At 44.5% G+C, this 22,323-nt stretch overlaps 1 protein-coding gene across 2 annotated transcripts; it reads right to left on the bottom strand.

Annotated features, from left to right (window-relative positions):
• Positions 1-968: 968 nt before the first annotated feature.
• Positions 969-22,306, bottom strand: VPS52 (VPS52 subunit of GARP complex). Of its 2 annotated transcripts, XM_061196406.1 has the most exons (20): positions 21,928-22,306; positions 21,006-21,090; positions 20,796-20,848; positions 20,537-20,612; positions 20,279-20,346; positions 19,810-19,985; positions 19,276-19,426; positions 18,882-18,982; positions 18,638-18,770; positions 18,433-18,490; positions 17,932-18,065; positions 17,333-17,488; positions 16,760-16,878; positions 16,359-16,482; positions 15,973-16,068; positions 15,751-15,858; positions 15,458-15,523; positions 2,224-2,335; positions 1,888-2,006; positions 969-1,680 (listed from the first exon to the last, which is right to left on the bottom strand). In XM_061196406.1, the coding sequence occupies exons 1-20, from the start codon at positions 22,015-22,017 to the stop codon at positions 1,534-1,536; spliced, it is 2,172 nt and encodes a 723-aa protein (XP_061052389.1). In that variant the 5' UTR covers positions 22,018-22,306; the 3' UTR covers positions 969-1,533. The 2 variants fall into 2 exon arrangements, with proteins under 2 accessions (XP_061052389.1, XP_061052391.1); XM_061196408.1 differs by lacking the exons at positions 20,796-20,848; positions 21,006-21,090; positions 21,928-22,306 and having other exon boundaries at positions 20,279-20,350.
• Between the last annotated feature and the right edge of the window lie 17 nt (positions 22,307-22,323).

The following is a 22,323-nucleotide window of genomic DNA, read 5'->3' as shown; positions in this document are numbered from 1 at the left end:
GAGATATGGGTCCCAAAGCCAATCAGAGCGCTGCTCTCAGAGATGGGGCGGAACCCAAAAAAAGCGGGAGCTGGAGAAGGCGGCTCCAGCGACCCTGCCACGCCCCCTCCGGCCGCAGCCAATCGGCAGGGCCCGCCGGCAGAAACCGGTCCAGCTCTGCCTCGCTATGCGCGGTCCTCGCTTTCAGCCACCCGCGCTCGGGCCACACGCGGGACCCCTTTGTACTCTTATTCTCTCTGCCTCCGTGGGCGGGCTGGGCCTGCATCCAGAGTGCCGAAGCGGGGGCTGGGAGGGAATGATTAGGCCATAGGGGCGGAGGAAGCGTCTCCAAATTACCATTTTCCCCTGACTGCCCAGGCCTTCCCCCTTAGGACTTAAGGCGCCCCCATGTCTCCCCAGTCTAGAGTCTGAGTTCAAATGAGGTGTACAGGCAGCGGCAGCAGGCAGGCGCCGAGTCATAGAAATGGATGAGATGATCACATTGCAAACCTGGCCTACTAATGCCCCAGTGGTGTGGGTACTGCAGCCCTCTAGCAAGTGGCTGTGACAACCACACCAGAGGAGCTAGGGAGCTGACACTGAAGGAGAGGAGGCAATCCCAGGGTCAGCCTGAGGAGGCAGGAGGCAAAGAGAACTGGTGTCGGTGTCAGGGAGCCAAGGCAGACCTTGGACAGTGCCCAAGGTGGCACAGCCCTTGAGGCATCTGCCATCTTAACCAGGGCCATTTCCTCCATCAGGCTGGTTACTCATGAAACAGTCTCTGCCCTAAAAGCACTGCAGCCACTCTTTGGCCTGAGGTAGCTAAAGGTGAGAGGTAACCATGTGCCCCTACTTTCTGGACACCCACTAGAAGGGATGTAGGCCCAGGAGGTAGTCAGAGAGCCAACGTGACCCTGGAGCAGAGATGGGGCTACTTGAAGGCCCCAGGAGGAAGGAGAAAAGAAATGGGAAAAGAGTGTTATGTCATGTTAAATATTTATTGTTTTCTGCAGACTGACCTTGGTGTAACTCTCAAGCCAGGAGGGGACTGGTTAGTGTTCAAGTTGCTGAGATCTTAGGTCAAAAAGCTACAGAAAAGAACTCACTTTGAGTGAAAAGAAAAAAAAAAAAAATCAACCATTATGAGGCAGTCTCCCCTTGCCACACCAATTCGAAGAGTCGAGGCTTCACACCTCGTAACATGGTGACAAGAGCTGAGTGAACCAGAAGGTTTTACTGGGAGAAGAAAAAAGCCCTGGGGGTGGGGCAGTGGAGGGAAAGAGAGGAATGACAAAACTGGAAAAATAATAAAGGTCATTTTGGAAGCCCAGGAGGAAGTGGTCCTGGGAAACCTGAAGACATGGGAGATTCTGAAAGCCAAAGGGATTCAGCTTATCCTGATGAGGCAGGGTTCTGGGAATGAAGGGAGGGTGAGGCATGTCAAGGACCTGGGAGGCAAGGGAAGAACTGGAAGGGGGCCCCCAGGTGAAGAAGGGGATGGGATGGGGCACAGAAGTCCATGGAGAGGGCTGGCGGCTCCCAGGGTCCGGCGCATCAGAAGTTGGGCTTGTGCTTCTTGAGCTCCACCATGAGGTGGTGGATGTTGATGAGCTCGGCCCGGGCAGGCAGGGCTCGGAGCTGCGGCTGAGACAGCACCCGGTGGAAGCGATGATAGAGCTGGATCAGCTGGGTCAGCGCTCCCTGCTCAGAGAAAGTCATGGAGGGATGAGAGGTGGGGTGGTGCTAAGGATGATGATTAGGAGTCAGGTTAGGGCTCATCCAGAACTTTGGGCACAGCTGGTAGTTGAAGATCAAGGGTCATTTATATGATTCTGAGCCCAGAGAAAAGAGGGGGGAAAAATCAGTGATGGGGTGGGGTGGGAGTGGGGACTGGGAACTGCAGGTCACCTGGATGATACTGGTTCCATTTTTGAAGTTGGTGAAACTCCGCATTACATCCTGACTCAGAGACTCCACCGATGATTTCCAGGAACTACCAAAGCCACGGATTAGCTGAGTAACCCGGGCTGAGAGTAGGAGGAAAGAGATCATGGCTAAGTGATATTTGATCCCTCTAAGTCCTCCCCAAGGCATAGCCATCCTCACCATGCAAGCCCTCTTTCTTAGTGTCCTCCCAACCCACTCCTTCCTGCTCGGCACCCTCCCCATGTAATCTGCATCCTTGAATTTTTCTTTTCCTTTCACCTTTCCACTGACCCCATCACAACCACCCCATCCTCAGACCTTCTTCCCCTCGAAGTCGTTCAGCTTGTCCACGCTCAATCAAAGCCTCAGCTTCCTTCACAAATGCCACCAGACCCCCAAAGGGGGGAGACAGCAATTCTTCAATGAATTCCTGTAGAAACATACACACATACAGAGTTGAGTTTACTGGTGTCGGCAGATTTTCCCCAATTCTGGCATCATGCCCAACTTGGTCCTTAGAAAACTCCCATAACAGAACAGCTAAACTCTGCAAAGGTCATATACTTTAAGACACTGCCAGTCTCACAAGAAGTAGGGGAAATCTCCAAGGATTACCCTCCTCAAAAAAAAAATTTTTTTTAATTACATTTGAAAAAAATTGAGCTGGGAGCAGAGGGCTGGAACCAGAGAAGTGGACAACTGGGAGAGGCAGGGCTACCAGAAGGCAAGTGGCCATGACAACTCTGCTATCAGGAAGCTGAGCCTGATGCTAGCCTTGAGTGGGGATGCTGAGCCTGGTCTCTCACAAGAGCCTCAAAGAGGCGCCAATGTAGACCCAGGTGGACGGCATCTTTCAGCTATTGCAAAAGGAGAGGCAAATTTTCTCTGAAATCCCCTCGATCCCAATTTAGGCCCCTATGACTGCTTAAGACCAAGAAAAGAACTCAAAGATCACCAGTCACAGAAGAAAGCAAGCTACCACGAGAGTCAGCACAGACAATAAGCAATGGACTTAGACCTCCAAAGACTGCCAATGTTAGAACTGTCAGATACAGAGCAGCTGTACATTCTGTAAAAACTGTTCAAAGTTAAAGGTACAGACACAAACATGACCAATTAACAAGATTAGGAATGGAAAGGCTTGAAACAAAATGGAATATTAAAGAAATGATTTAAAAATTTTTTTAAAAGTCAACTGGCTAAATCTCAGATTAGAAATATCTGGAAGCATGATAGAGCAAATTGGAATTTATAATTAAAGAAATGACTGAGAATGCAGCACAGTCAGGTAAGGAGATGGAAATTTTTGAGACATTGATAAGTACAGAAATCTAATGGTCTACGCAGTGATCATTGATGCTACTGGCAAAAAGAGAGCCAAGAAGACATTATGTGCCCCTGATAGAAGTACACACCACTACCTCTCAAATAGCCTTGTTAAAAAAATCTAATTGGAACCTGATCAAGCCTTTCCATCGAATTACACATTTATGGGAAAAGAGGAACAGTTTAGGCATGCCACGTAATGCAGTCAGCAAAATCCAGACTGTACATCATTCTACATGACAAATGACTCCATTTCTTCCACAAATAAATTGCAGAGCGGGGCAGGGGGGTAAGATGGAAGAGAAATCTATAGATTAAAAAGAGACATGTGAAAAAAAAAAAGAGAGACGTGTATGGACGCATATGGATCCTGACTTGAACCACTGTTTATGAGATAACTGGGGATACCTGAATACTGGCTATTTTGAGAGTGGTTTCTTTCTTTTTTTGGCCGCACCACACGGCTGATCTCAGTTCCTCGACCAGGGATTGAACCTGGGCCACCATAGTGAAAGTGCCAAATCCTAACCACTAGACCACCAGGGAACTCCCTGAAAGTGATAATTTTTTTTAAGTGTGATAAAGTATTGTGGTTTTTAAAACACATCCTGATACAGATGAAGTGATAGGGATGTATAGAATTTAATTCAGGGACTTCCCTGGTAGCACAGTGGTTAAGAATCTGCCTGCCAATGCAGAGGACATGGGTTCGATCCCTGGTCTGGGAAGATCCCACATGCCGTGAAGCAACTAAGCCCGTGCGCCACAACTACTGAGCCTGAGCACCACAACTACTGAAGCCCGTGTGCCTAGAGCCCATGCTCAGCAGCAAGAGAAGCCATCACAATGAGAAGCCCACGCACCACAATGAAGAGTAGCCCCCGCTCACCACAATTAGAGAAAGCCCACGCACAGCAACGAAGACCCAATGCAGACAAAAAAAAAAAAAACCTTTTAAAATTCAAAATCACTTGGGGTGGGGAGGACGGGTAGGAGGAGGATGAACAGTGAGTGCTGATACAGATGAAACAAAACTGTCTGTGAGTTGTTACTGGTTGAAGATCTGTGATGGCCCCTGGGAGTTCACCATGTTATCCTCTATATAGCATGTACATTTGAAATTTCCCAAAACACAGAGTTAAAATGAAAAAGCAAACAAACAAGTAAAAAACAATGGAAGGGAGGAATTAAAATAGGAAAAGAAAAAAGAAAAAACAAAAAACCCAACCCAAATAGTAAGATCTGGTAAGGTGAAAATGAAACTTTTATTCCATTTAAAAATAAACTACTTCCACTTAAAAATAAAATCTTTTGTGGAATCTAATATGGCACAAATGAACCTGTCTACGAAACAGAAATAGAGCAGAAGCAAGAAGAACTACAATCCTGCAGCAGGTGGAACAAAAACCACATTCACAGAAAGACAGACAAGATGAAAAGGCACAGGGCTATGTACCAGATGAAGGAACAAGATAAAACCCCAGAAAAACAACTAAATGAAGTGGAGATAGGCAACCTTCCAGAACAAGAATTCAGAATAATGATAGTGAAGATGATCCAGGACCTCGGAAAAAGAATGGAGGCAAAGATCGAGAAGATGCAAGATATGTTTAACAAAGACCTAGAAGAATTACAGAACAAACAAACAGAGATGAACAATACAATAACTGAAATGAAAAATACACTAGAAGGAATCAATACCAGAATAACCGAGGCAGAAGAAGGATTAATAACCTGGAAGACAGAATGGTGGAATTCACTGCTGTGGAACAGAATAAAGAAAAAAGAATGAAAAGAAATGAAGACAGCCTAAGAGACCTCTGGGACAACATTAAATGCAACAACATTCACATTATAGGGTTCCCAGAAGGAGAAGAGAGACAGAAAGGACCAGAGAAAATATTTGAAGAGATTAAAAGTCGAAAACTTCCCTAACATGGGAGAGGAAATAGACACCCAAGTCCAGGAAGTGCAGAGAGTCCCGTACAGGATAAACCCAAGGAGAAACACGCCGACACACATAGTAATCAAATTGGCAAAAATTAAAGACAAAGAAAAATTATTGAAAGCAGCAAGGGAAAAACGACAAACAACATATAATGAAACTCCCATAAGGTTAACAGCTGATTTCTCAGCAGAAATTCTAGCCAGAAGGGAGTGGCATGACATACTTAAAGTGATGAAAGGGAAGAACCTACAACTAAGATTACTCTACCCAGCAAGGATCTCATTCAGATTCGATGGAGAAATCAAAAGCTTTACAGTCAAGCAAAAGCTAAGAGAATTCAGCACCACCAAACCAGCTCTACAACAAATGCTAAAGGAACTTTTTTAAGTGGGAAACACAAGAAAAGAAAAGGACCTACAAAAACAAACCCAAAACAATTCAGAAAATGGTAATAGGAACATACATATCGATAATTACCTTAAACATGAATGGATTAAATGCTCCATCCAAAAGATACAGGCTCGCTGAATGGATACAAAAACAAGACCCATATATATGCTGTCTACAAGAGACCCACTTCAGACCTAGGGACACATACAGACTAAAAGTGAGGGGATGGAAAAAGATATTCCATGCAAATGGAAATCAAAAGAAAGCTGGAGTAGCAATACTCATATCAGACAAAATAGACTTTAAATTAAAGATTGTTACAAGAGACAAGGAAGGACACTACATAATGATCAAGGGATCAATCCAAGAAGAAGGTATAACAATTATAAATATATATGCATCCAACATAGGAGCACCTCAATACATAAGGCAACTGCTAACAGCTATAAAAAAGGAAATCGACAGTAACACAATAATAGTGGGGGACTTTAACACCTCACTTACACCAATGGACAGATCATCCAAACAGAAAATTAATAAGGAAACACAAGCTTTAAATGATACAACAGACCAGATAAATTTAATTGATATTTATAGGACATTCCATCCAAAAACAGCAGATTACACTTTCAAGTGCGCACTGAACATTCTCCAGGATAGATCACATCTTGGGTCACAAATCAAGCCTCAGTAAATTTAAGAAAATTGAAATCATATCAAGCATCTTTTCTGACCACAATGCTATGAGATTAGAAATCAATTACAGGAAAAAAAACGTAAAAAACACAAACACATGGAGGCTAAACAATATGTTACTAAATAACCAAGAGATCACTGAAGAAATCAAAGAAGAAATCAAAAAATACCTAGAGACAAATGACAATGAAAACACGACGATCCAAAACCTATGGGATGCAGCAAAAGCAGTTCTAAGAGGGAAGTTTATAGCAATACAATCCTACCTCAAGAAACAACAAACATCTCAAATAAACAATCTAACCTTACACCTAAAGGAACTAGAGAAAGAAGAACAAACAAAACCCAAAGTTAGTAGAAGGAAAGAAATCATAAAGATCAGAGCAGAAATAAATGAAATAGAAACAAAGAAAATAATAGCAAAGATCAATAAAACTAAAAGCTGGTTCTTTGAGAAGATAAACAAAATTGATAAACCATTAGCCAGACTCATCAAGAAAATAAGGGAGAGGACTCAAATCAATAAAATTAGAAATGAAAACAGAGAAGTTAAAACAGACACCGCAGAAATACAGAGCATCCTAAGAGACTAGTACAAGCAACTCTGCCAGTAAAATGGACAACCTGGAAGAAATGGACAAATTCTTAGAAAGGTATAACCTTCCACAACTGAACCAGGAAGAAATAGAAAATATGAACAGACCAATCACAAGTAATGAGATTGAAACTGTGATTAAAAATCTTCCAACAGGGGGCTTCCCTGGTGGCGCAGTGGTTGAGAATCTGCCTGCCAATGCAGGGGACACGGGTTTGAGCCCTGGTCTGGGAAGATCCCACATGCCGCGGAGCAACTAGGCCCGTGAGCCACAACTACTGAGCCTGCGCGTCTGGAGCCTGTGCTCTGCAACAAGAGAGGCCACGATAGTGAGAGGCCCGCGCACCGCGATGAAGAGTGGCCCCCGCTTGCCGCAACTAGAGAAAGCCCTCACAGAAACGAAGACCCAACACAGCCAAAAATAAATAAATTAATTAATTAAATTTAAAAAAAAAAAAAAAAAAAAAGGTAAAAACCACAAAACTAAAAAAAAAAAAAAAAAAAAAAAAAAAAAATCTTCCAACAAAGAAAAGTCCAGGACCAGATGGCTTTACAGGTGAATTCTATCAAACATTTAGAGAAGAGCTAACACCCATCCTTCTCAAAGTCTTCCAAAAAATTGCAGAGGAAGGAAAACTCCCAAACTCATTCTATGAGGCCACCATCACCCTGATAACAAAACCAAAGATACTACAAAAAAAGAAAATTACAGACCAATATCACTCATGAATATACATGCAAAAATCCTCAACAAAATACTAGCAAACAGAATCCAACAACACATTAAAAGGATCATACACCATGATCAAGTGGGATTTATCCCAGGGATCAAGGATTCTTTAATATATGCAAATCAATCAATGTGATACAACATATTAACAAATTGAAGAAGAAAAACCATATGATCATCTCAATAGATGCAGAAAAAACTTTTGACAAAATTCAACCCCCATTTATGATAAAAACTCTCCAGAAAGTGGGCATAGAGGGAACCTACCTCAACATAATAAAGGCCACATACGACAAACTCACAGCAAACATCATTCTCAATGGTGAAAAACTGAAAGCATTTCCTCTAAGATCAGGAACGAGACAAGGATGTCCACTCTCACCACTATTATTCAACACAGTTTTGGAAGTCCTAGCCACGGTAATCAGAAAAGAAAAAGAAATAAAAGGAATACAAATTGGAAAAGAAGAAGTAAAACTGTCACTGTTTGCAGACGACATGATACTATACATTGAGAATCCTAAAGATGCCACCAGAAAACTACTAGAGCTAATCAACAAATTTGGTAAAGTTGCAGGATACAAAATTAATGCACAGAAATTTCTTGCATTCCTATACACTAATGATGAAAAGTATGAAAGAGAAATGAAGGAAACACTCCCATTTACCATTGTAACAAAAAGAATAAAATACCTAGGAATAAACCTACCTAGGGAGACAAAAGACCTGTATGCAGAAAACTATAAGACACTGATGAAAGAAATTAAAGACGATACAAACAGATGGAGAGATATACCATGTTCTTGGATTGGAATAATCAATATTGTGAAAATGTCTATACTACCCAAAGTAATCTACAGATTCAATGCAATCCCTATCAAATTACCAATGGCATTTTTTACAGAACTAGAACAGAAAATCTTAAAATTTGTTTGGAGACACAAAAGACCCCGAATAGCCAAAGCAGTCTTGAAGGAAAAAAACGGAGCTGGAGGAATCAGACTCCTGACTTCAGACTATACTACAAAGCTACAGTAATCAAGACAATATGGTACTGGCACAAAAACAGAAATATAGATCAATGGAACAAGATAGAAAGCCCAGAGATAAACCCACGCACCTATGGTCAACTAATCTATGACAAAGGAGGCAAGCATATACAGTGGAGAAAAGACAGCCTCTTCAATAAGTGTTGCTGGGAAAACTGGACAGCTACATGTAAAAGAATGAAATTAGAATACTCCCTAACACCATACACAAAAATAAACTCAAAATGGATTAAAGACCTAAATGTAAGGCCAGACACTATAAAACTCTTAGAGGAAAACATAGGAAGAACACTCTTTGACATAAATCACAGCAAGATCTTTTTTGATCCACCTCCTAGAGTAATGGAAATAAAAACAAAAATAAACAAATGGGACCTAATGAAACTTAAAAGCTTTTGCACAGCAAAGGAAACCATAAACAAGACCAAAAGACAACCCTCAGAATGGGAGAAAATATTTGCAAATGAAGCAACTGACAAAGGATTAATCTCCAAAATTTACAAGCAGCTCATGCAGCTCAATATCAAAAAAACAAACAACCCAATCCAAAAATGGACAGAAGACCTAAACAGACATTTCTCCAAAGAAGATATACAGATTGCCAACAAACACATGAAAGAATCTCAACATCATTAATCATTAGAGAAATGAAAATCAAAACTACAATGAGATATCATCTCACACCAGTCAGAATGGCCACCATCAAAAAATCTACAAACAATAAATGCTGGAGAGGGTGTGGAGAAAAGGGAACCCTCTTGCACTGTTGGTGGGAATGTAAATTGATACAGCCACTATGGAGAACAGGATGGAGGTTCCTTAAAAAACTAAAAATAGAACTACCATACGACCCAGCAATCCCACTACTGGGCATATACCCTGAGAAAACCATAATTCAAAAAGAATCGTACCACAATGTTCACTGCAGCTCTATTTACAATAGCCAGGACATGGAAGCAACCTAAGTGTCCATCGACAGATGAATGGATAAAGAAGCTGTGGCACATATATACAATGGAATATTACTCAACCATAAAAAAAAACGAAATTGAGTTATTTGTAGTGAGGTGGATGGACCTAGAGTCTGTCATACAGAGTGAAGTAAGTCAGAAAGAGAAAAACAAATACCATATGCTAACACATATATGTGGAATCTTAAAAAAAAAAAAAATGGTCACGAAGAACCTAGGGGCAGGACAGGAATAAAGACACAGACCTACTAAAGAACGGACTTGAGGACACAGGGAGGGGGAAGGGTAAGCTGGGACAAAGTGAGACAGTGGCATGGACATATATACACTACCAAATGTAAAACCGATAGCTAGTGGGAAGCAGCCGCATAGCACAGGGAGATCAGCTCGGTGCTTTGTGACCACCTAGAGGGGTGGGTTAGGGAGAGTGGGAAGGAGGGAGATGCAAGAGGGAAGAGATATGGGGATATATGTATATGTATAGCTGATTCACTTTGTTATAAAGCAGAAACTAACACACCATTGTAAAGCAATTATACTCCAATAAAGATGTTAAAAAAAAAAAACTGCAATGAAAAACTGATAAACTTATGAATTTCAAAACATGTCTCAACTACTGATAAGTAGACAAAAAAAAAAAATCAGTAAAGATATAGGTGATGTGAACAGCAGAATTAAAGAGCTTAATTTCCACACCTGACAATCAAAGAATACACAATCTTCTCAAACATACATGGCGGACTTCCCTGGTGGTCCAGTGGCTAAGACTCTGCACTCCCAATGCACGGGGCCCAGGTTCAATCCCTGGTCAGGGAACTAGATCCCACATGCCGCATCTAAGAACCGGTGCAGCCAAATAAATAAATTTTTAAAAATTTTTAAATTTTAAAATTAAAAAATACCATGGAACATTTACAAAAGTTGATCGTGTCCTAGGCCAAAGCAAATATAAACAAATTTCAAAAAATTTTCAAATTTCAAATTTTCAGTACCAAAAGGCCACATTCTCCATCCACAATGCAATTTAGACATTAACAACAAAAAGATAAATAAAAAAACTACTTTTGGAAATTTTAAAACACTCCTCTAAAAAATCTCATGGATTGAAAAAGAAATGATTGAAATATAAAAATTCTTAGAACTGAATAATAAAAATGCTACATATTCAAACCTACAGAACTCAATAAAAGCAGTACTTAGAGGGAATTTCATATATATATTTTTTTAAATGCCAGTGCCACACTTTTTAAAACAAATTTATTTATTTATTTATTTATTTATGGCCGCGTTGGGTCTTCATTGCTGCGCGCGGGCTTTCTCTAGCTGCAGCGAGCGGGGGCTGCTCTTCGTTGTGGTGCGCGGGCTTCTGATTGCAGTGGCTTCTCTTGCTGCGGGGCACAGGCTCTAGGGCACACGCGGGCTTCAGGAGTTGTGGCGCGGGGGCTTAGTTGCTCCGCGGCATGTGGGATCTTCCCAGACCAGGGCTCGAACCCACGTCCCCTGCGTGGCAGGCCGACTCTTACCCACTGCGCCACCAGGGAAGCCCAGGAATTTCATAGTTTTAAATCTTCCTGGATGTTTGTGCTGGCAATTTCTAAGACACTTCCAAGGAAGAGATCATTTCAATCTCAAACTCTTTCAGAATAAAAAGAATGAAGAAATACTTCCTTCCCACCTTCTTCTACAAATCCAGTATGACTTTGGTACCAAAACCACACAAGTACAGTACAAGAAAAGAACATCACAGGCCAATCTCGCTTCTGCACAGAGAAGCAAAAATTCCAAATGAATTAGACCAAATCCAGAATGGTTTAACATTCTAAAATCTACAAATGTAATATACCACACAGTAGTTTTTTTTTTTAATTTAAGTATAGTTGATTTACAACATTGTGATACTTTCAGGTGTATAGTAAAGTGATTCAGATATAGATATATATACATATAGATATATATACATATAGATATATACATTCTTTTTCAGATTCTTGTCCATATCTTGTCCATTATTACAAGATATTGAATATAGTTCCCTGTGCTATACAGTAGGTCCTTGTTGTTTATTTTATATATATTATGTGTATCTGTTAATCCCAAAGTCCTAATTTATCCCACCCATGACATAATAGATTTTTTAAAAATTAAATATATGACTACCTCAATGTATGCAGAAAAAGCACACATTCTTGATTAAAAATTCAATACCCATTCATGATTTTTTAAAAATTAATAACTCTTGGCATACTAGGGATCGAAAGGAATTTTCTTCACCTGATAAAGGATATCTATAAAAAACCTACAACAGTACTCTTAATGCGGAAATGATGAAAGCACTCCTTTTAAAATTAGGAAGAGATAAGCGTTCTCACTATCACCACTTCTATTCAACCATTCAGCTTTGTACTGGAGGTACTAGCCAATGCAGTAAGAGAACAAAGACATAGAGAAATTAAATACATAGGGATCAGAAAAGAAGAAATAAAACTGTCACAATTCAGGGATGATGAACGCCTACAAAGAAACACACACACACCTCCAAAAATATTATTAGAAATAATTTAGGGGACTTCCCTGCTGGCGAAGTGGTTAAGAATCCGCCTGCCAATGTAGGGGACACGGGTTCAATCCCTCGTCCAGTAAGATCCCACATGCCGCGGAGCAACTAAGCCCATGAGCCACAACTATTGAGCCCAAGTGCCGCAACTACTGAAGTCCGCGCGACTAGAGCCCGTGCTCCACAACAAGAGAAGCCACCGCAGTGAGAAGCCCGCGCACGGCAACGAAGAGTAGCCCCTGCTCGCCGCAACCAAAGAAAGCCCGCGGAAGCCTCCACGCAGCGATGAAGACCCAGCACAGCCAAATATAAATAAATAAATTTTAAAAAATAAAAATAAAGTTAAAATGATACTTTTAAAAAAAAGAAAGAATTTAGGAAGGTGGCTGGCTATATAATCTATGTACAAAAATCAACAGCATTTCTATACACCACTTCAAACAAGTAAATTTCTTCTTTAAAAGACAATATTTAAGGAACAACAGTTTATTTAAAGGACAAATCCTAAAAGAATAAAGTCCAAACAATTAGAAAAAAAATGTAGTTATTATTTCTAGTAATTCCTAGTATTATTCTTAGTAATTATCCCTAAATAAATGTAGATTTATTTCTAGTAGGAAAAACTACAATAAAAACTCCTAGCACACGAGTGATTAAAAGGAATTTTCTTAACCTGATAAAGGGCTTCTACAAAAAAACCTACATCTACATTACTCTTAATGAGAAAATGATAAAAGCATTTCTTTTAAACTCAGGAACAGGATATTATTCAACTATTAAACTCTGTCATAGAGGTCCTGGCCAGAAGAGTAAAAGATCAAAGACATAAGAAATAAAAGGTAAAGAATTAGGAAGGATTTATATATTCCTAGTAGGACTAAAGCTACATATTACACCTACCTAGGAACAATTCTAACAAAAGATTTGCAATATCTTTGTGCTGAAAATTATAAAAGGTTATCAAAAGACATTAAAGAATATATTTAAAAATGTAGAGAGGGGCCATGTTGATGGGAAGTTTCAATATCAAAAAGTATCAATTCTTCTAAACTGATCAATGCAACTACATTCAAAATCATTAATGAGCTTTTTTTATGTGAAAACTTATAAGCCGATCATAAAATTTACATGAAAAATCAAAAGGCCAATAATACTCAAGATAATGATGAAAAAGAAGGTAGGAGAGGGAATTCCCCGGCAGTCCAGTGGTTAGGACTCCGCACTTCCATTGCAGGGGGCATGGGTTCGATCCCTGGTTGCGGAACTAAGATCCCACAAGCTGCATGGTGCGGCCAAAAACAAAACAAAACAAAACAAACAAAAAAGAAGGTAGGAGAATTTGTCCTAAAAGCATAATAATTAAAACTGTTTTGCAGGGTAGACAAATTGATCAATGGAATAGACTAGAGGCAAGAGGCACATGTTTGTGGAGTTTTGCTGTGTGACAGAGACAGGACTACAGATCAGATGGGGAAAGAAAGGGACTTCCTATAAATGGTTCTAGGCCAATCATTTTTCCAAATAGAAAATAATTAGTTTCCTACCTCACATCATACACAAAAATCAATTCTAGGTAAATTTAGGGCTTAAAAGTAAAAAGCAAAATTCTACTATATTAAGAAGAAAATACAGTATAATATTTTTATGACTTTGGGGTAATTAGGGATTTCTTAAACAAGACACATAAATAAAGATTATTAAATTCATCAAGTTACGATTAGAAATTTCTGTTCATCATAAGACAACATAAAAAAAAGTAAAAAGGGGGGACTTCCCTGGTGGTCCAGTGGTTAAGAATCCACCTTCCAATGCAGGGGATGGGGGTTCGATTCCTGGTCGGGGAATTAAGATCCCACACGCGGTGGGGCAGCTAAGCCCGCGTGCGCCGGAACTAAGACCCAATGCAGCCAAATAAATAAATGAATATTTAAAAAAATAATAAGAAGAAAATAAAGTAAAAAGGGGAATTCCCTGGCAGTCCAGAGGTTAGGACTCCACACTTTCACTGCCGAGGGCCTGGGTTTGATCCCTGGTCAGGGAACTAAGATCCCACAAGTCTCACAGAGAGGGCCAAAAAATTTCTTTAAATAAAATTAAATTTTAAAAAAAGTTAAAAGATAAAACACCTCCTGAAAGGTATCTGCAACCTATACAATCAACAAAAGATTAGTAGGTAAATGTATTAAGAACTCTTATAAATCAATAAGAAAAACACAAACAGCCCAAGTTTTAAAAGGTCAAATGCTATGACATTTTACAGAAAAGAAAAATTTGTATGGTTACTTAACATTTGAAATGATGCTCAATCTCATTAGTAATCAGGAAAATGCAAATCAAGATCCCAGTGAGACACCCACCAGAAAGGCAAAGATAGTATGATCTATCATATGCTGGAGAAAATATGACTCAATGAAAATTCTTATACATTTCAGGTAAGGAATAAACTGGTCCCATCACTTAGGAAAACAATTTGGCATTGTCTCATAAAGTTGAATACTGGCATTCTCTAGATGCAGCAAGCCTACTCCTACTTCCAAGAGAGATTTTTGATAAAACTTTTGATATATCTATGTGTGCTAAAAGACATAGTTGTTCATAAAACAATGCTCACAGGAGCAAGAAACTGGAAATAATCCAAATGTCCTCTGTTATATTCACACAATGTAACATTATATTGCAGTGAAAAAGAATGAGCTACAGCCATATGTCATAACAGGACGATACTAGAAAAATTATGCATGAAATAATCCTGTGACTCTTGCTTTTATGGCACTCAAACCCAAAACCAAATAGTTACTGTTTTGGCATACCTATAGCTCTATTTTTTTTTTACTTTTTTTTTTGGCCACACCATGCGGTATGTGGAATCTTAGTTCCCCAACCAGGGATCAAACCCGTGCCCCCTGCAGTGGAAGCGCAGAGTCCTAACCACTGGACCACCAGGGAAGTCCCTATAGCTGTATTTTTAAAAGCCAGGGCATGATAAAGACAACATTTAGGTCAAGAGGTGCCTCTATGTGAGACGCAGGGTGATGGGGTGGGGTTTATTGCCAAGGTGTGTGGTAGGTTCATGGATGTCTAGATCATTAAAAAAATACAAAAGAAAATAAAATAGACCAATAATGACAGCATGTTGTGAACCAAGAGTTATAACAACTCCAATTCTGTGTATCTGGAGTCTGCTAACGGCCCCTAAACACACACACACACACACACACACACACACACACACACACACAATCTGAACTAAACAGCACATGGGACTATCCCTTTCCTCTTCCCCACACCCCTACCTGTGTACGAGCATTGAGCAGCTGTTGGAAACTTTCAACCTCTTTGCTGTCATCCGCAGCCCGCTCCTAAGGGAAGACAGAGGGAAATCTCAAGTTTGGGGAGAAGCTGCCCTTCACGTCAGAATATCCCCTTCTCCCCACATTTACTGTACGTAGCCAGACGCTGTGCCAGTCTGCAAGAATAAAACACCAAACAAAGCCAGCGTAATCTTTGCCCTCGTGGAGGTAACGGAGCAGTGGGGGGGAACCCGAATTCTCCGGGGAGGAAGACAAGGAGAAAGGGCTTCAGGTACCATCAGCACCCCCAGCATCATGTCATAGTTGTTGATCAGAAACACAAGCTGCTCCTTCCTTGAGGAGAACTCGGCTGCCACTCGGAGGACAAAATTCTCCACCTCCACCTGAAAAAAAAAATGAAAGGAGGAGGTGACAGGAGCAGGCAAGGGCCCCCACCTCACACTCCAGCCCCCTGCAGCAGCCCTGTGGCTCGGAAACCTCTCCCAGCCGCCCCTCACCTGTAGCTGGCCCAGCAGCTGCATCGTCCGTTCATTGGGAATCGTCTGATTGATGCTGACAAGAGCAGAGGAGAACTCTGCATAGCGGCGTGTGATCTGGGAGAAAGAAGGTGGGAAGAAAAATCACGCCAACCCCCTGGCCCAACCCATGAAACCCCCAACTCCCTTGAAGCTGGCCAACCGGTCTCTGGGTGACTCCCACCTCCAATCCCTCCCACCACAGTGCCCAGCCCACCCTGAGTCTGACCACACTCCCAGACTGCCCCTCACACAGCGTGGCTAGCTGTCCAGCCAGGCCCATGGACACAACCGTGAACCTGGGTGACCCCTGCAGCGAGGCTTCGAGCCCTGCCTTTCAACAGCCCGTTACCCCTGCCCGCCCTCACGTAGTGAGGCCGAGTGTCCAGCCCCCCGAGGCGCTGAGGGTCAGTGCTGCGGACACTCTGGACGTTCATCTCCAGGATCAGTTCAAACCGTGGCCACAGCAAGGCAAGCACTTGTTCCCAGTACCTGTGGGCTTGATCAGAATGAGAGATCTGGCAAGGAACGTCAGGGGTGGGGGCCAGGGGGAGGGTGTGTGTGCGGAAACCCTGATCGATGAGTGATGGTTGGTGGAGGCTGGAGTGGGTGTCAAAGATGAGTCTGGAAGCAGCAATACTGCCTCTAGACAGACAAATGGGAACAGGGTCAATGGTTCAGGTCAGGAGGAGCCCACGGGTCAGGGCAGGCTGGTGCAAGACTAAAGATTTCAAGGCCAGTGGGACATCAAGGACCAGAACTCAGCGACCTGTCCAGGGCAGGAACATCCCTCTTGGCTGCAATGTTGCGGAATCGGAGGACAATATGGATACAGAGAAAAACAGCAATGGCATCGTAGCAGTCAGTGAGGTAAGACTCCAGGTGTTTCTGTGATTCAGGAACAGGCAGGGGATTGGAAGAGAGTATCTGTTACTTTGCTTTTCCCAGTGGCCATGGACAGATGCTTGTGCTCCCCTGGGGACGTGGCACTGGGGAGGGGATCTAAATGGGAAATGTTCCTTCCCTGCCCACTGGCCACTCGGGTGGTCCTGCTGCCTTGCTCCCCAGATCTAAAATCACAAGCCCATCATAGCAGAATTCAGGGCTGAGCACCAAGGTTTAGGGGCCCCTGAGTTTTCAGGTGCTGTCACCTGTGTGTCCCCAGGAGCCTCCGGGACCCCAAGCTTTGATGGTTTCATGGGGAGTCACACAGCGAGGGCGTGGCTCATGCATTTTAGAACGAGGGGATCCTGGTTTCAGTAACCCCAGGGCTGTGACCTCACTGTGGTGCTGACGAAAACTGGGGACAGAGTTCTAAGAGCCCGGGAGCAAGGGAGCCTACCAGGGTCATGCTGAGCGTGCGGCCCATGACGGCGTGGAAGAGGTCCTGTGCAGCCGAGCCAGACACCACAAAGAATTCACAGATGAAAAGGTATTCACGGCAGGAGTTGTCGAGGAGGGCGTAGTGCTGGCTGCGGAAGAGGGCCTCGAAAGGATACTAGGATGGAAGGGGTAAGAAGAGAGACAGACGGGATGGACCCCAGTACCAGCAGTCCATGGACACAGCTGGGAAATCAGCAAACCTGGGTAATGGGAGCTCAGGAGACCCTCCCCATCTACCCCTAGTCCAGGCTGCGAAAAGAGCATCCTGAACGGGTACTGAAGAGGTAGGGGGAGGGGGGGCGCGAGAAGAGGCCGCCCCCACCTGCTGTTGCTGCTCCCACATCCTCCTCCACACCTGCCTCGTGACATATCACCCACCTCTCCCCTCTGTACACCCTAAGTCAATGGTCCCAACCCTCTTATCACAGAACACTGGGGTGACTGGAGAAGGGGACTCCCACGGGGGCCTGCAGTGGGGGAAGCTTTGCCCTGAGGTCTGTACTCGGAGTTCTCCCGCCCCCCCCCACCCCGTTGGCTAAGGCTTCCTCCTCCTCCTACCCTCTGTTCTCCCCGCTGGGCCGTGTGGGGCACAAGGATGGGGGCTTCCAGTTCAGTGGGGGAGATGACAGAGCCCCGGGTCCCCAGGGTGAAGATGGTGTTCCTGCTGCGGAGGGATGGCTTTGAGAAGAATCGTGGAGAGTCACAGTCAAGGAAAACAGTCAGATCACAACTGTGATGGAAGGTCAAAGACTCAGGACCTCCAGGGGCACCCAGCAGCCAGACACAGCCCCAGGGTCCCTCTTTCCCAGTTCTGGGGCCCCACTTCACCTCACATCGGTGAATGGACTCTAAGGAGCCTCTACACCCCCTGACATCATATGCAAAACTCTGTGTCAAGATGATTTGTGCATTTTTCTGGGGAGGGAGGCCACAGCCTTGATCACATTCTCAAAGGTTTTGGTCCCACAGAAAAAGGTAAGCAGCAGTGCCTTAGAGGCTGGAGCCAGAAGCCCCCTCACTCTCCAGACCCAGCATGAGGGCCCCTCAGCTCCAGGATATCTTTCTTGGCTGTATCTTCCACGCCCATTAGATCATCCTTCTCAGCGACTTCCTCATACTAGAGAAAAGAGCAGAGAGAACTGTGAACCACTGCTTCCCAAAGTGCAACAAAAAAAATGTCTTTTTATACTGTCCCCCATTGCCCCGTAGCTGCCCCTCCCCCCAGCCAAGGGGCCCAGGACTGCCTCTCCCTCCGTGGCCTCACCTGCACCTTCATGAGCCGCCCCAGGTAAGAGCGGTAGTAGGACAGGTAGATCTTGCTCAGCGTCTCCACGTACTCGTCCCTGATCTCCTTTGCGGTGGCCCGTTCGTTGCCCAGCAGGAACTGATAGAAAAACCTGGAGGGGCCAGGGACCAGTCAGTCACCCTGACGGCCCAAGATGCCCAGCATCATGCTGGGCTGCTCAAGAGCTCTGAGGCCACCCCCAGCCCTTCCTTTGGGTGACAACCTGTACTTCAGCAGGGCCGTCTGGGGGATCTGATAGTTGGTCATTGGTTTTCTGAAGGAATAGATCTTCTGAAGGATGAACTCTCGGATCTTCGTCACTGCCTAGACATGGGGGACCAAACACAGGGCATGAAGCTGCAACCTTCTCACTGTTTGGGAATTACTGAGGGAAGGAACAAATGTTGGATATGGGAGGAAGAAGAGTAGAGAATACCTCTTTGATATTTCTTAAGACTTTCAGGGGAACCCAGAGACGTGAGAATGAGCTCTGCCAGTTAAAAGCAAGGTGAAGTTCTTGGGCACAGGCTACAATGAGCTTTGCCAGGGCAATTCAGGGTGGACTTCTCAGGGAGGCTGGTTTGAGTAGTCTCTAGGGTATCCACCCCCCTCCCCACCTTGATCCGGAGCCGGTCGAGCACGCCTCGGACGTCTGCGCAGGCCGCTGTGCCCCTAGCCTCCTGCTCTCGGACTGCAGCTGCCTTGGCATCCAGCTCCTGCAGCTGCTCCAGGAACCGGGGCTCTGTGACTGGTGCCTCCAGAATTGCCCTGGGGAGCAAGGAGGGGTGGGATGGGTGCGGAGGGAGACCCAGACACCCCTAGACTCTAAACCATAACCCTGGCATCCAGCCCCCGTCTCCTCTCCCTTCTTACACTGCATCATAGAGTCAGGACACACGTACAAACTTTTCTGTTCCTAGACACACACACCTCCACCACCCACGTAAGCCTTGGACCCCCTTCTCTACGCCCGACCCTGGATGATTCCTAATCTTTAATGCCTAAAGCCTGCATCAAGATTAGGAAGAGCTGTCAACCCACTCATCGGTTTCTGGAAGTGACGTGATGGAAACCCATGTGGTAAGTAGGGTAGGTCGCTCCAGCCCATCTACTTGGTATAAACATTATGCCCCTTCAAACTGGTGACTCACGTGACCAGAGCAGAGGGCACCACCAGACCATCGACAAGCTCCCCGAGTTTCCCCCGGACAGCCTGGCGGTTTCGAAGCCGAATGTTCATGGCTCCTGACTGTTCCTGCAGTGTCCGGATCTCAGAGCTGATGGAGCTGAGATCACTCTGAAAAGCTCCCAACATCTGCTCCATGCGCTGGGGGAAGGTGGAAGTGTTACTGAATGGCCATAGGGTTGGTAAGGGACGAGTGGGCCACCCAAGTTTCTTGGTAAAATCTCCAGTATCTATCAGTCCATGAGGGTAGTGAGTGATAAGGGAAGAGGTACCTGAAAGGTCACTGGCAAATAACGTTAGTCATAGCGGCAACAACAAAAAAGGCTGCTGAGGTCATCCTGAAAGTGACTCTAATTGTCCCCGCCTGAGGCTGATGACGTCAAGAAAGGTCCCAGAGACCATGATTTGGGCTCAGGATTATGAGGGTTACTAACCTCAAGGACAGCATCACAGGCTGTGATCTGGTTGTGCAGAGATGCTATGTTCTCACTCTCCTGGATATCTGACTCACAAAAAGTCAAGGGGCCTCACTGTGGAGATGGAGATCCTCAGACCCGCAGGACCCCTCCAATTTCTCCCTGAGGTGACATAAACCTCAGAGAGAAGATAGCAGCCCCAGCTGGGCTGTCAGCACCATGCCCCCCAAAATGCCCATTTTAATAACACCACCCTTTTTCTCTGCTGGAGGATACAATCCCGAATGGATTTCTGCTCAATCTGCTGTAGCTCCAGCTCAACCTGCTTTGAATAGTGACGGAGATCCACACCCTGGGGGGACAGAAACGTGACAGGTCAGGAGGGAGTCAGTGAAGAGATGCTGGAACAGAGTCAATGAAGGACTAGAGAGTAAGACACCAAGGTGATATTAGAAAAGCAAGAGATTGTTTTCTTCTTCTTTTCTTTGAGGGGAGGGTAAGTGGAGGGACAGATTAGTATAGTGGAAAACCTCACCGTTTTAAGAGCTTCCTTTACTAACTCATCCTCCAGATTCGCCTGAATGTGAACTGCAAATAGAAGTTCATCGTAAGGGTCCATCCAGCTCCTCCACAGCTCCATCCCCACATTGAACATCTGCACACTAACCCCTGCCTTAGTACTTCCAGCCCCCATGCCTCTCAGGTTATAGGAACTGCATCCCCCCGCCCCCGTGCCATCACTTACCATCCACTTCATCCAGGATGAATTCATCAGAGGTGATGTCCAACTCTCCAAGCTGCAATGGCTCCTGAAGACCCGGACCACCCTCCTGGAGAGGGACAGGTTAATGGGAAAGCAAGGGGGAGAACAAAATATAATGGGATAATCACCAACCCTTCAAGTGGGGGAGAAGGACTTTCACTGGGGAGCCATAGGTAAATACTGAGTCCAAAAATTCCAAAAGTCTCATATTGTCTCAGTCTTACTGATTGGGGCTGATGGGTAGGGAATATGACCAGGAGACAGGCAACCCAGAAAGGGCGGAGGTGACCAAATGAGGAAAATTAGGAGATGCAGAGGACAGAGCAGAACCTGCAGTTTAATTTAGGATCTCTAGACTCCTGCTATCTTAGGTGTTCTATCACCATCCCTCTGGGGAGCCCCAGCCTTTCTAGACATGTCAGCTAACCTATAGTGTTTACCTACATGCCAGGTGCCATCTTATTTGTATTCATTTGCCTAATCCTAACCGACAACCTATACAGTAGGTCTTATTTTCTTCACCTCATAGGTGTAGAACGTGATGGCACAGAGGGACTAGTTAACTTGCCCAAAGACACACAGAGTGTAAGTGGCAGAGATGGAATTAGAACCCAAGCAATCTAACTCCAGAGGCCATGTTCCTAGCCGTTACTCTACACTGCTTCTCTATTCTGCCCAAACATCTGGAGATTAACTGAAACTGTGGCCCCTGAACCTGAGTCTCGGCCATTCTGGTCCCCGCTCAGGTTCAGGTCCGATTCCAGGAAGGTGTATGGAGAGCCAAACCGCGTAGCATCACCGGTAGCAGCCGAGCTCCCAACCTTGTGCCTACACCCAGCCCAGGCCTTTCTGACATGAGGAGATGGGACGAGACTCTGGAGGAGAAACAGCCCTGCGTTCTCACCAGCGGGCCCTCCTCCTCCTCCATATCTGAGGCTCCGGCCCGCAACACCAGCTCCCGGGCGGCTGCAGCCATGGTCGCAGCGGCGGCCATTCCGCGTAGCCTCACTTCCGGCAGCTGTCAGGCGAGTCCGTTCCCCGGAGTGGAACTACAAGTCCTGGAGTGTCTTGCACGGCGCGAAATCGCTCCCAGATATTTGAGTTAAATTGTTTGCCTCCAGCCTTTCCCTTTCAGCTCTAACCGCTTCACCCAAGTGCAAATGGGAATTGGAAGCCTTAAGCACGATCTCAATCCGGAACGTTCGTTGCTCTCACACCCAAGAACTTTACGAACACGTAAAGATAAACCGCACCGGAACTCTTGGCGCCCAACTCAGACTCTCGCACAGTTTCCGGAAGC

Source organism: Eubalaena glacialis, chromosome 7 (assembly GCF_028564815.1).
Source record: "Eubalaena glacialis isolate mEubGla1 chromosome 7, mEubGla1.1.hap2.+ XY, whole genome shotgun sequence".
NCBI lineage: Eukaryota > Metazoa > Chordata > Mammalia > Artiodactyla > Balaenidae > Eubalaena > Eubalaena glacialis.
The sequence above is the reverse complement of the archived record's forward strand: the minus strand, read 5'-3'. Positions and strand labels throughout refer to the sequence as shown.

Excerpts from the sequence above, each read along its gene's own strand:
- VPS52 (XM_061196406.1), bottom strand. The coding sequence starts at position 22,017 with ATGGCCGCCGCTGCGACCATGGCTGCAGCCGCCCGGGAGCTGGTGTTG. Across the intron at positions 21,091-21,927 it reads AGGAGGAGGAGGGCCCGCTG|GAGGGTGGTCCGGGTCTTCA; the intron begins GTGAGAACGCAG and ends GTCCCTCTCCAG. Across the intron at positions 18,983-19,275 it reads TCGACCGGCTCCGGATCAAG|GCAGTGACGAAGATCCGAGA; the intron begins GTGGGGAGGGGG and ends CCCCATGTCTAG.